The 14951-nt window shown below is 36.6% G+C and overlaps 1 protein-coding gene across 1 annotated transcript in view; it reads right to left on the minus strand.

Moving 5' to 3' along the window:
- CKAP5 (cytoskeleton associated protein 5) overlaps nt 1–12512 on the minus strand; it is an 80826-nt gene extending 68314 nt beyond the window's left edge. The window contains exons 1-4 of the mRNA XM_044681475.1: nt 12448–12512; nt 8709–8799; nt 5859–6052; nt 2361–2567 (exon numbers count right to left, since the gene is read on the minus strand). Of these exons, the coding sequence (XP_044537410.1) occupies nt 2361–2567; nt 5859–6052; nt 8709–8765 (458 nt within the window). The 5' untranslated portion in view covers nt 8766–8799; nt 12448–12512. The remainder of the gene's footprint in view (nt 1–2360; nt 2568–5858; nt 6053–8708; nt 8800–12447) is intronic.
- Between the last annotated feature and the right edge of the window lie 2439 nt (nt 12513–14951).

Genomic DNA, 14951 nt, shown 5'->3' on the forward strand with positions numbered 1-14951 from the left:
GCTATGAGCCTAGACTATTTATTCATACCTCCTCAAAGCACTTCACAACCCTATCCCACCCCATAGATTCACTAAGTCCTCAAAACATTGCTTTGTTTTGTTTTTTGCTTTTGTTTTTTTTTACAAAGTCAAAAGCAGCTTGACTACCCCACCAGCTACTCCTAGTAATGACTACTGCTAACATAATGCAACCAGAATGAAGATGATTTAGGTACAAAGCCTCCTGAGGGCAAAGCAATCTGCCAGTTCAGGGCTTCTTAACCTTTTTTTTTGTCACAGACCCCTTTGGTAATCTGATGTAGCCTATGGCTCCTTATGTTTTTAAATACATAAAATATAATACATAGGATTGCAAAGGAAACTAATGATATTTGAAATAGTTATCAAAATTAAACATACACACATTCAAGAATCCCAGTTAAAAACCACAACAGAGAAGCTATAATATGGTTTGTCTAATCACAACACGGAATATGTATTTTTAAAAATGAGAGAAATAACTATTTAAACACTAGTCATCCAGGATATGACTTTTACAGTTTCTTCTAGCCCTAAGGCCACCAGGACAATGAAGATTGATTGCCTTAAAAGTGCTGCTGATCCTATTGGAAAGGACAGATGCTAGTATACACTAGCACTCAGGTAGCATAAGGTTTCAAGTCACAACACCTTCCCCAACAAGTTACTTCTGCTGCTCTTAAGATGAGGGATTGTTTTTCCTCACTGCCTTTAAGCAGTGTTCATCACTCTGATAGCTTGTAAAATGTGATGAGTAAGAGGTCTCATGAATGGAAAAGAAAAGAGACACTGGACTTATTGATGGGCTGCTCATTCAGAAGTCTTGTAGTTAAGAACAAGAGAAGCTAGATGCCATAGGCTGTTTTAAAATTAAAAACTCATTTTAAAATAAACTTAACCCATGTTTTTACCTAAAACTGTTTATGTAGAATATGGATAAAATTTTAAGTCTGAGAAATGTATAGTACTTAAAACTCCAGGGATGCTAAATTTAGAAGACTATAACACACCATACTATACATGCTGATATGTATATATGTTCATAGGGACACAGGCACAAGCACACCTTAAGAATTCTATTGGTATGAACAGACCAAATAGCCATCCAGCTCTTCCCAGTATCTGGAGAATGGCAGATAAGGATTACCAATGTCTATTTCCAAGGACAATACATGTTTTATTTTTCAAATTGCACAGTAATGAATGTTACAAGGAAAATATCTACTGTGTTCTGATATGACAATGTATCTAGTCATAGTGAAGTTGTAAGAGAGTTTGAAAATTCACTTAAAAGGTAAAAATTTGGCCAGGGCTTTATGAAGTCTGAATTTAGATACTTTTAAATAGTACAAATTCAAATGACAGTAACTTTTAAAAAAAGATTCAGGACATCTGCCAGGTCTCAGACAGAGATGATCACTACCATGCATTATAATATACCACACATTTAGCATTTCCCTAAAGTTGCTCTGATATAGAAACTACTGGGTACATGGTATCAGAGTGGAGGGCCTGCCAAAGGAGAACAAACTAGTGGTTTGTCTAATTTAGATTTACACAGTACATTAACAGCTGCTTGTTCCCCAAAAAGAAACCATTCACACAAGAGTTCATTTAAAGTTAGCAACAAAGTCTGGGGTTTAAATAACCTACTAAGTTACTTTCTGTTTTGCAGTTCTAGGCTCCCATAAAAGATGTACAACAGAGGTGTTCCTAGTGGCTCAAATCAGATTGAGAGGTTCATTGGGAAATGTATAATTTGTGGTTTTCTAAGTCAAACATGCTGCCCTCTAGCTGAGTTTGACACCACTGATGCACAGTATTTGCTTTAGGATGACACTGAATAAGTCACTGCTTTAGCCAAATGGCCTGACTCGAGGACAACAGACTGTCATCTTCACCAAATTACAGAGTCAATCACCAAAAAACAGTCCAGCCCTCTGAAATCTGCACCTACTGACAGTATAGAGGTGGGAGAAATGGTTTAAGTGCTTAATTTCAGCAAGATAATCTCTATCCCCCACACCCCAAAATAAAGTCAGTTCTTAAATTGAGGTCAGTAATAACTTGATCTATTTTCATCATGAAGGGGTTTAGTCATGATAGCAAAACAGGCAAAGAATAAAATTCATCATTCACTTGATGTGAGGAAGCATGACAGTGACAGGCATCAGTCTTCTTAGGGCCCATAGCAACTTGGGAATGCTAAATCCCAGTGGTTTCCATTTCTGTGTAAGGCTCAATGACAGATTTACTCTAAACAGAGCTCTGTTCCTCATCACACATACTCAGGGGGTTGTCAGGTTTCCCAGAAGCATCCCTCCTAATGATGTAAGGCTCACCTGAGGGCTTTTCTCAGTGTCTCTATACAGGCAACTGTGATTTTGGGGTTCTTACTGTCCAAGCCCTTTAGAAGCTCTTCTTGCACGGCTTCCCCCTTTTCAATCTCTATGTACATCAGACAGATCTCTGAGCCAAGCTCCTTTGCTCTGGCTTTCGGCTGGTTGAACACTTTACTTACAACCCCTGATACAACTTCTCCTGTGGTCCTGAAACACATAGTTAAAAACAAAGATTCACTTTAGTTCAAGAAGAAAGGCTCAAGAAAGATGGGGGAAAAAAAGGGGAAAATACATCTTATCTGCTTACACATGAGAATTAATTGAAATGGGCCCTGAATCTAATTTAGTATATTTTCTTTTTACTCTAAGAATATTTATTTATGAACCATAGGTTAGCATGTTTTATAAAAGACGGAAAGAACAGAATTGAGTTCCAGAATTTTTTTTTAAAGAAGAGATTTCAGGAATTGTCCAATCTAGCATGGTTGGCTTTCCCGGGGGGGTCAGGGACCAGAGGAACCAGAGTTTAATCCTCGGACTCTGTGTAGTGTGGTGCGCAGCTCTGTGTAGAGGCCTAACTCAGCCCTGTACACCTTTCCTTAATTAAAGAATGGCTTTTCTGACTAAAAAAAATAAAAAATAAATAAAGAAGAGATTTCTTAGGGCAAGTGAATTTTTTCAGAGGATGAAAGAGATTTGACCTCTCCTCCTTATGAGTATTAAGGATATTAAATAACATGCTTGTTTTGGAAGGACTACATAACTGGATAAGTTTCTTTTCTCCCTCAATTCAGCAAAATTTGAAAAGTAGCCTTGGTCATTGCTTTTTTCCAATCTGCCCCAATCCCCAAAGCTGCCAATCCAACTCAACAAACCAATGAAAAAGAGATAGCTAATTGTCTGATTACCAGAGGGCCTGAAGTATATCTTCTTCATTGACTGTTGACACAAATCAGTCATCTAACACCTTTTGGGAGGATAAAAACATTTTTCAACCTACTAACTTGAACTGGAAAGAGATTTTGTGAGGTGGGAGGAGTGCAGAGTTGGAAACAGCCCCCTTTCCTCCCTCCCCTCAACAACAGTACCTTGAACAGTTATTAAGCACTTAATTCATGCAAGGCCCTACAAACACAGAAGAGTCCCTGTCCTCAAGCAGCTTATAGTTCAATAGAGGAATAAATAGGTAAAGAATGTAATGTGAGAAGAGAGAACACTAAGGACTTGAGGCTTAGTAATGGGTAAATTTCAGGCATAGAGTAGATACAGATTGTGGAGTCTAGAGAAGTAAAAAGTAATAACAATGAACTGAAAGGTTTGTAAAGTATTTGCATACATATGTTATCTCAATCCAATGTGCTGTTATTAGCACCTCCACTTTATGATGAGGAAAATGAGTTCAGAGGTTAAGTAACTTGCCCAGGGCCACAGAGAGAGTGAGAAAGGATTAGAATTTGGGTCTTCTTTATTTCAAGTCCAGCTCTGTACCACCCCCTATGCCACCTAGTTCCATATAACTCTAATGCAGAATTTGTGAAGAAAAATATAGGATAAGCTGGAAAAGTATGCTGAAATCAGATTATGGAAGCCTTAAGTACCAAGATGAGTTTGTATTTTTCCTAGAGGTAAGAAGTTGTCTTTGAAGGTTTTGAGTCTGGGGAGTTACAAACACGGTCAGATTTATTCTTTGAGATTATTATGGAAACAGGTAGGTGGCTCAATGGGTAGAGAGCCAGGCCTGAAGACAGGAGGTTCTGAGTTCAAACTTGACCTCAGACACTATGTGATCCTGGGCCACTCACTTATCCCCAACTGCTTTGCCTTTACCATTCTTCTGCCTTGGAACTGATACTTTAGTATCAATTCTAAGAAAGAAGAGTTAAAAAAAAAAAAAAAGATTATTTTGGCAGCTATGTGGAAGAATAGTTTGGTGAAAGGAGAAAATGAAAGGGGGGAGAGTGGGGAAGGAAACAGTCAAGAAGCAGTTATAATAAAACCAGAAAAGAGGTTTGTCTGACAAGAAATTTCTGTAAAAGTCAAATCCACAAAATCTCACAACTAGCTAGATATACAGTATAAGTTAAGGGAAAGCATAGAGGTAAATAGGAAAAAGGGAAACATGTTAACCATCCCATAATTACAAACTGCAGTCCTCTCCACAGAAGTCTGGAGGGGTTGAGGGAGAAAGAGAATTTGTGTTCTGGAGACTGAGATGCCATGTAAAGAATGCCCAGGGGTCTCTGGCAATTCTAAGACCATAGTTCAGGGAAGAGATAAGGGCTAGCCAGCTAGATTTAGTTTTTATCCATCTACATTTGACAACTAAATTCATGGGAAGGTTATTAGATCCCTAGGGGATATAAATGCTGAGAAGGAAAAAGGGACCAAGACAGGACCTTGAGAGAGAATCCATAGGAAGATGCATGAAAGACAGCAGAGGAACTTGAGAAAGATTCATTATGCAAGTGGGAGAAGACCAAGAGACAGAAGTACCTCAGAATCTGAGAGAGGAGAGAATATCTAGGAGGAGTACAGTAGTATAAGGTAGCAAAAGCCCAGGAGGATGGAGACCGAGAAAAAGCCATAGGATTTGGTATCTAAAGGAATAATGGTATTATTTATTATATGAGATGGCTCTCTCGGAAAGGGGAGAAAAAGAAATACTGGAGGAAATTTTGGTGATGTTATACTAAAAAAAGGATAAGAAATAACTATAAAAAGATTTTTTATAAGTTCAAGCTAGAAAGAAGTCATTTGAGGCAGTCTCGATTTCTCACTCCCATGGAAATGTTTCCTGAAAAAAGATCAATAATATTTCAATTGTCCAGGAAACATTGTAAAAAGTTTGGGGGTTGGGTTTCAGAGATTGCTATGAATAGTCTACAAGTCCCAAAAGTTGGAATCCAATAACTGAAGACTTCTGTGTTTCAGTTCATCTAAACCAATGGTGAGTCAAACTCAAACAGACACTTGGCCCACTAATGTAGGGCCACTAGCCCAGTGCCTGACACCTCTGATCTAAACAATCTCTCAGTCTCTGAATAGTTAAAAAAAAACAACAAATGGAAAGGTTGCCTTTAGGTTTAAGCAACAAGAAATTTCTAGCTGAGTGCTTCATATGAACTAAATAAAAGGAAAGAAGAGTCTTCAGTCATTTGGTTCTAACTTCCAGGCCTAGTTGACTTTTAGGTGAGGAAGTCATGTTGAAAATAGTTAAGTGCATGAAAACGGTAATGAGGAATTTTGACTATAACCTAGTCTACAGTTATCTATTAAATCATATTTAATCACGGTCAAACATTGAAGTATTTCTAATTTCAAGGAACTGTGAGAATCCCAGTAAAATATTCTAAAGTGCTAAAAACTGAGGACAATATACAGAGTGTCCCAAAGGTCTCAGGGCACATTTATTACTTAAACCTGTTCTGAGATCTTTGGGGCTCCTGTATATAAAAGGAACCTATCGAGACCCAGAACAAACAGAAAGAGACTACTTACTTTCCAGCCACGTAAGCATTTTCAACATAGACAAGTGCAGCTTCTAATCCCTTAAGTTGAACCACCGCATTGGAATCGGTCACAAATTTTTTGATCAATCCTAAATATTTGGACCATTCTGGACTCTTTTCATCCTTTATTTTCTGGAAAATCTTCAAGGCCTCTTCATATCCACTTAACCTTGCTTTCCAGAGCTAGAAAATAAGTTTTAGTTATACACATACACATTTTAAATAAGTTTAATTTTTTTTTCTTCTTACTGTGAAGTATTTTTGTGATGTAAATGTGATTACATCATATGCTACTCTAGATGCAAAAAAGAGAATGTAACAAATTCAGACTGAGGTATAAAAGAGTTATATATTATACTAAATAAATTTTCGAAAGTTCTTCCAAACTCAAATTTTCTGCTATTGGTATAACAGGGCAAAAATACAATTGAAATAAGCTCAAATTACTGGCCATGACAACCAAACCCTGACCTCATGCTTAAGTGCCTTTTACTGCTTTTTCTCTTGATGATAGTTGAGCTACAATAGCTAAGAAATCATCTTACTAAGGCTGCCTGATGTAGAAAGTTGTTTTTAAAAACATGTTTGTATAGCTGCCAAGAAGCTTCATACCATCACAATTTTAATTTTTAATCAGTAATTTGCTGACTGTAGCCAATAAGTTTCAAGCTCATTTAGGGAGCTGCCGGAGATTTGAGACTCACTCAACATATTTACTGAATCTCTATTATGTACAAGGTACTCTGCTAGGGCCTCTGGGAAAATAAGGATTGGGGGGGGGGGGGAGGTTTCATGTCCCCAAGTTTAGGTGGGCAGGGGAAAGAATTAGGTTTGTCCCCTTAACACTAAGCCTTTTACTGAAGAAGGAAGTATATGCAGGATTAGCATGTTATTGCAAAATGGGAGAAATGGCTTAAGAATTTGAACATTATTCATTCCAACAAAATAAGTAAACTGGGGGTACTATGATGAAAGAAAAAGAAATTCTACCTCAAGGAAGAAAAAATCTGACTCAGTATTTGCCTCAAATTTGATAGAGTCTAGCCCTGTGAATTTAGTGGTATAGAGAATTCCAACTCCCAGATGAGCAAAATCCTTTTACTGATGCAGGTCAGCCAAGGACACTGATACACAGTGAGTGGGGGACAGTGGCCTACTTTAGGTCACACAAAGAGCAGAGGGCAGATCTAGAATTCTAAAGCAAGTTCCTTAAGCACTATGTTCTCTGAAACACACTGGAGTGGACCTACCAAAAACCATCCAGAAAGTCTGTTTTTCAAATCCTTCAAAGTAAAAGATTTTATCTCTCCCAATAGTAAGAAGTTATCTTTATAAACCAGAAGTTTTATACTTTTTTTTTATACTTAAGTTTAACTTCCTTCAATTTAAAAGTTACTATGCTTTTTGGACCAGGCTTCACCAAATACAATAATACCTTAGTTATCCAGCATAGCAAGGGTCTGGCTCTAGTTAACTGGATTTCCCAGTTCAACATTTCTACACTGGAATCTGACTAGAGCTAATATGATATATTCCTCATTCTTAGCAATCTGACTCCTAGAATTTTATTTCAGATATACAAAATTGCTTGGATTCTTTTATCAACCACAAACTAAGTATAAAAGAATTTTCCCCTCAATATAAAAGTAAAATTATTAGCACTAACTGACATGCATTAGTGACTATAAGAAAAAAACTTCTTAATAATTTATGCTAATGAGTTGAGTAAAGAATGCTCCCTGTCTGGCAGTTTCCCTGAAAAGGCTAGATGACCACTACTTGCTTGATACACTAGAGGAAGGAATCTTCTTCAGGCATGAGTTGGACTAAAATGGCCTATTTTTATAAAGAAATCCATTGCAAGTCCATGATTCTTTAAGGAACCAGACCAATCAACTTTTTTTTTTTTAATCCCTGACCTTCTCTACAGAATTAATACTAAATATTGGTTCCAAGGCAGAAGACTGGTAAGGGGCTAGGCAATTAGGGTTAACTGATTTGACAATGGTCACACAGCTAGGAAATATCTATGGTAAAATTTGAAGCCAACACCTCCCATACCTAGGTCTGCCTCTTTAGTGACTAAGCCATCTAGCTGTCCCCAGACCAATCAACTTTGAAAGAAGCCTCATTAAGTGAAACAGAACAACACTAGAAGGAAGAAATTAGTTCTCCCAAACTTTAAATCAAAGCAAAAAGCTTCAGAAGTCTTATCTTTTTTGCCCTTTTATTCAATAAATATTTAACCAATCAGAGAAAATTAGAGGTGGGTAGGATAAAAAACTGAAGTAACTAGAAAATACTTGTTAAAATATTTATTGACTAAAAAAAAGCAAATTTGATATTGCCTTTCAATGCCTTAGCTACAAATTAAATATGGAAGTTTTCAGTATTATTCTTGTAATATTTAACTGAGAATCATGTTGTATATAAATCAAGGGAGTAAAGATGGAATTTTCTTGAGCTTAACTGTGAATAAAGATATATATATATATATAAAGGTTATTAGTAACCAAATGGTTATTGAACTCCCTACCAGGCATTCTATTTATAATGGGAAATAACTGAATTATACCAGAAAGGGTATAACTTTCCACACCTCTCTACAAAGTAGATGATAGTGTATTCTCACATTTCTTTTCCATATGGGCCATTATAATCAATCCAAGTGTGGCTACCCATATACGGTTCAGAAAATCCTCTTTTAATAATGCCTGGGCAGTTCAACAGTGTTTCTTCAGTAGGAGTATGAACTACTTCCAAATTAACAAACAAATATATGCTGGTAAACCAGTGACAGAAAATACAGTGAAGGTTTGGGGTGGGGCAAGAACCTCACCTTGTGTTCACATTTCTGATCAACAGATAGTTTCATCCACTCACTGTCGTCTCCCATTGTGTGTCCAGTTTCTCTTTAGAATGAAGAATTCCTGGTCAAGTAAAAATAAGTGCCTATTAACTTATACAATTGGATAATTCCTTAAATTTTTTATGAGAACATTATTGTACATGCACAAAGAATCAAGAATGTGACTTATTGTCAAATACTCGTTTCATTCTATAAGCACTGCATAACATGATGAACAATCAAGATCTAATGTGAAAGGAAGAAATACTTATTAAACCATTACATAAGAGAATACATACAGAGATCTACAATTTAGAACCCTGAAATGGAGTTTAAGATCTCTGAAGAAATCGGGAAACCAGGTTTTGGAAAAGAACTCAGTAAAAGTAATCAAATGCAGGCCTTTTCTGATGCCTAGTGCTTTTTACTCAATATTATTTTTTATTTATTTGTATATATCTACATACAGAATATTTGCATTTCCCATAAGCTGTAAGCTCCTCAAGGACAATACTTTTTTGCTTTTGTTTTTGCACCCCCAGGGCCTTGCACAATGCCTGACATAGAGCAGACACTTCATAAATATTTGTTGATAGACCCTACACACTAATACAGGTTTATATACGACCAGCCAAAATCTAACACAAAATTTAACTTTCAATGAACATAACTTCTGTAGTTACTTTTTCATTTTAAAGAAGCTGAATTATCAACTAGTCTTTATTAAGCCCTTATTATTAGGGATGCAAAGAAGAGTCCTAAACTTTAAAGAGCTTAATGTCTCTGTTCTAAGTGTAAAATATATTTAAAGGAAAAATACAAAGCAATTTCAGGCAGAAAGACAAAAAAGTGTATATTAGGAAGGAGGTGGCATCTCAGCTGAGTTTTGAAGGGGGCTGGGGATTCTAAGTGGCATACAAGCAGAGAATTCATTCTGGAATGGGGGCAGCCTGTTCAAAAGCCTGGAGATGATGATCATGGTATGGTGTGTGAAGAATAGCAAGAAGGCCAGTGTGACTGGACTGACAAGTCCAGCGTGACTGACTGAAGGAAAAATTGTATAATTTAATCTTGTACCTCTACAACATGCCTCATATATGCAACCCATTTTCTCCCTATTCCCATAGCCATAACTTTTGTTCAGGCTCTTATTACCTCTGCCTACATTAACACAACAGCCTCCTTGATATCCCTGCTACAAATCTTTCCTTATTCCAATCTTTCTTCCACATAGCTGCCAAAGTGATTTTTTTGAGCAAAGACTTGATCATGTCAACAACCCTAGTAGCTCTCTATTTCCTCTATACCAAATACAAAGTCCTCTGTTTAGATTTTAACACAACCTTGACAAGCTGTACCCAACCTATCTGTCTAGAAGGGACAACACTACTCAACCTACTCTGTGACCCAGCTAAACTGGTCACCTTTCCATTTCTCACACATACAACACACTACTTCCCTTCTCCTTTAAAACAGCTTTCTTCCTTTCAAGATTCAGTTTAGAACTACCTTTTTATAAGAAGCCTTTTCTGATTCCCCCCAACTACTAGTGCCTTTCCTTTCTTGTCATAGTGAATCTGAATGCACTGTATTAATTCTCTTCATATTTAGAAATGCATTTGTTATTTCTCTACTAGAATGTAGAGTAGGGATCATTTAATTCTGTGATTTGGTATCCCTAGCACCTAGCACAGTGCCAGTGCCAGGCACAAAGAGCTTTGATAAATGTTTGTGGACTAACTAGAGACAAAGGGTTGTGAAAAGCTTTAAATGCCAGGTGAGTTTGCATTTGAATGGGAGTCAAAGATGTTTATTGAGCAAGAAAGAACACATCAGCCTCCCTGACCTCCCTGCCATAAATTTTTCCTTTTTCCAATCTTTCTTCCATATAGCTGCCCAAGTGTTTTTCTTGAACAAAGACCTGACCCTGTCAACAAATCCAGTGGCTTTCTATTTCCTACTGGGTATATACTTTCAGAATATCACTCTGGCAATTATGGAAGTTGGACTAAAGAGGGGATGGGATGCAATAGTCCAGGCAGGAGGCGATAAGATCCTTTACCACACTGATGTGATAAGAAACAATATATGGAGGTAGATGCAACAAGACTGGGCAACTGATTAAATATAAGGGGTGAAGGGAAATGAGATCTCAAAGATGAATCCCAGTTTACAAATCTAGGTGACTAGAAGGATAGTGGCATCCCCTTAACAGAAACAGGGAAGCTTAGAAGCGTGGGTTTTGAAGGAAAGATGAGTTCTATTTTAGAGAAGTTGAATTTTGAGATGCCTAGGGTCATCTATGTCCACAACTTTGTGCAAAGGGCAGATAGTATTACAGGCCCAGGAACTAAGGAGAGACTAGGGGTAGCTACACATACCTGAAATCATTTGTGCAGAGATGATGGAAAGCATTGGAACTGATGTCACCAAAAGAATATAGAGGGTCAAGGCAGTTAAAATACTAAACTGTTTTGAAATGAAATACCATGCCCAAAAGCATTCCCAACTTTTTTTTTTTAAGTGAAGGAATAAAAGAAATCTACCACCAACATTCTGTTCAACATGTATTATATAACTATGCTGCCCAAGGCATTGTGCTAGACTTAGGAATATAAGATGAAAAAAAATGAAAGTCCCTATCTACAAGGAGTTTTGTCTACTTTGAGAGATGGTTAAAGAAAAAACAAAGAATACTCAGATGGTGTCTACAGGGTCAAATACTACTCATCATTTATTGCAGTATAGAGAAATCTTCTTTATAGGAGTTTAGGTGGTGCTAAGTGAGTCCATAAAGTTGATGGCCTACTTAGTTTAGAACCAAAAAACCTCATAGTCACAAGTTATGCTCTTACCCCTTACCCCCCCCAAGATGGGAGTCAAAGATAGGAATAATTTCGGTAAAAATATATAGCAGCAGCATAAAGAAATCTGTAGTATTTTACGACACATTTGAAACCAAAATTCTAAGAATAATTTATGAAAGTCAAATTTTCTAGTTGATCCAGCAAATTCTTATCTAAATTTTATATCATCTTCTTCCAGAAAGAATTTTAGGTGTGAAAATTTAGGTACTTATTAGGAGAGAATAAGTGGCCTGCCCAGGGTTGCACTGGTAGTGTTAGAGCCAATATTTAAACCCAATTCTTCCTTTAAAATTCTACACTTCTGAAACATGAAAGAAATTGAACAGTGATGATTCCCAAATCAGTTGAGAAAATTTATTTTTACAGGATGAGGAGGTTAGATTAGATCAGAACTTTTAAAGTTCTTCCCAACTTTAAATCTTTAAGTCTATAGAGAGGATATTTAGGACAAAATGCAGAAAACTTGTATTTTGTATTGTTCTTGACAAATTCCATAGATTCTGGTCCAGTAATCAGGGATCTCACCATACAGGTATATATTACAATAGTACATAACAAAACCTAACTACGTCACAGGCCTGTGATAATAATAATATAATAGTAATAATAATAATAAAAGATTATTCTTTCTTTAAATAGAGGGTTATTTTAAAAAGTAACTATGAAGCTGATTACCTAATTGTATCATAAAAGATAGAGAATTATATTGTATCAAAAAATTGTATCAAAAAATAGAGAAAGTGAAAAGATTCTCAGAGTACCAAGATAAAGAAATATAAACATAAAAATATATTTATAACATGCAAACATACTGTTCAAACTCAGCACCTAAAATCAGCTAGTTTGTAATAGAATATACCTACCCATACACGTATATATGCATGCACACACCTCTCCAAGAGAAATTAGTTGTTCAAATATATAAACTACCAGACTCAGCACAGTTCATTTGAGTGTGACTTTCATTAAGCCTTGTAGTCAAAATTCCCTGGACCCTTATAAACAGGATTATGTTCTGGAGTCAAAACCTAGCAACTGATAGTAGATACTTTCATTCCTTTTAATCATGATAAGGCCTTGACTTGGGACATCAGATCCTGAAAGAAGAAAACACAATAAAAATAGACAAAAAAAGAATCCCCAGGGTCACAACACTGCATACATTATTTCAAAAGGCCCTCTCCTCTTTTGTTGGAGGGTATATATACTAAGTAGAGTCACAGAATACAATGATAACAAGGCACTAAACCCAGTTAAATATAATATACCCTCTAAAAAAAGCACTCATTTTATGAGACACTTGACTTTCAATCATAGGGCATATGCCTAAAGTCTGAAGACTTTGTAAATAGTTCTTCTACCCCCAGATTTCTAGCTTGAAAGCATTTCAGAAGTTAGGGGAAAAAATCAGCTTTTCAACAACACTAGTGCATCATTTAGAATAGCAAAGTTCTTACCGTGATTGCACATTCTTTTTTTTTTTTAACATTTATTTATGCTTTTTTTTGTTTTTTAGCCCTTAACTTCTGTGTATTGGCTCCTAGGTAGAAGAGTGGTAAGGGTAGGCAATGGGGGTCAAGTGACTTGCCCAGGGTCACACAGCTGGGAAGTGTGTAATTGCACATTCTTAAAGTGGATGTTTTAAACTATAAAACAACTATTTATCACCCCTCCTAAGGAATCATTCACAGGGTAATGAGTACAATTCAGAAGGATACACCTGGCTAGGAGGGGAAAGACAAAGTTGTTAGAGGCTAGGGCACTGAGTGATGCGCTAAGCTGTGCACAGAGCAAGGGTTTATACCTTTTGTATCAGGATCCCCTCTGACAGTCAGGTGAAACTTAAGACCCCTTTACAGAATTACATTTTTAAATGCATAAAATAAAATATAGGAATATCTCAAAAGAAACCAATTATATTGAGATAAAAGATTAGGAAAAAAACAAACCTTTGTTTGTGGCCTCTATTTAGGAAAAGACCTGTGCTTTCATCAATTTGAAAACATGCACAAACCAAAGACATACTCCCTAATACCTTCCCTCAATTCTACACAATAGGATGGAGGGCTTTCTTCTGGCTTTTTTGTATCTTGACGGTAAAGATCTGAACTAAGGGAAAGTCACTTAAGTTCAAGTTTAAGTATGTATTTTAAAAAACCCATAGATTTATTACTTTTAAATTGGATAACAAAATGCTACTCAGGAAAGGGCCTAAGGATATCTTTAATAAAGAGATAAGAAAGCTTTGTAATGAATACCTTCTATATTGATAAAAATGTTTTCTGTAATGCATTTTCAATTATCTCATTTGTATAAACCTGTGAGGTTGGGCAAAAGTTGAGGGAGCAGATTTAGAAAGGATGAGTGTGACTGGCCTGAGGCAAATCCTACAGTCCACCATCTACTGGCTCCAGGGTTCTCTCACTACAACTATAGATAAGTAATTACTATGTGAAATGAAGCATGGCAAGCTGCTGATAGGAGTGCTTATAAGAACCTGAAAAAGGGTTTATTCTCTTCAAAAATTTAAGACATTCCATCCCTATTTTTATTCACTCAACAAATATTTATTAGAGCATATATTATGTGAGGAATACAAAGAGGACTAAAAGCTCATCCTAGTCAAAGAGCTTACAAACTCAAGAAGGGGAAAAAACCCAAGTCACTGGGAAGATAAGATCTTCCCTGGTTCTCTATTACCTCTAGGATAAAATACAAACTATAATCCATTTCCATCCTAACTTTTCCAAACCTCTTTCACATTCTCCCTTTAATCATTCTTTCAGAATGTTTTCTTCGAAGCCCCAGCTCAAGTGCCAGCTCTTCAATCCAGTTCCTGATTCCCTTCAGCTGAAAGGATTTTTCTCCATTTTCCTTGGGCACCTTGTCTGTATCTAGCCTTTATCCCCTATTCCTATGTGGTCTCATCCTTATCTGTGTACTTGTACTCTCCCAGTAGAAGATAAGCTACCCTAAGGCAGAGAATGTCTTGTTAATTTTTTTTAATGCATCTATGGCATTCAGCGATTAATAAATATTTGTCTAACTTGGGATTTCTTTAACCATAATATAAAAGAACAAGTGATATTTGCCACACAAATTGGACATCAAGAACTACAAAAATTCAGAAAGATCCCTTTGGAGTAGTTTTTAGGGTAAGATTTAAGAAAAGCCTTTTGAGCTGGGCCTTTTAAAAGGTACAGCTGTAGGGCACCTGGGTAGCTCAGTGGATTGAGAGCCAGGCCTAGAGATGGGAGGTCCTAGGTTCAAATTTGACCTCAGACATTTCCCAGCTGTGTGACCCTGGGCAAGTCACTTGACCCCCACTGCCTAGCCCTTACCACTCTTCTGCCTTGGAACCAATACA

Source organism: Gracilinanus agilis, chromosome 6 (assembly GCF_016433145.1).
Source record: "Gracilinanus agilis isolate LMUSP501 chromosome 6, AgileGrace, whole genome shotgun sequence".
NCBI lineage: Eukaryota > Metazoa > Chordata > Mammalia > Didelphimorphia > Didelphidae > Gracilinanus > Gracilinanus agilis.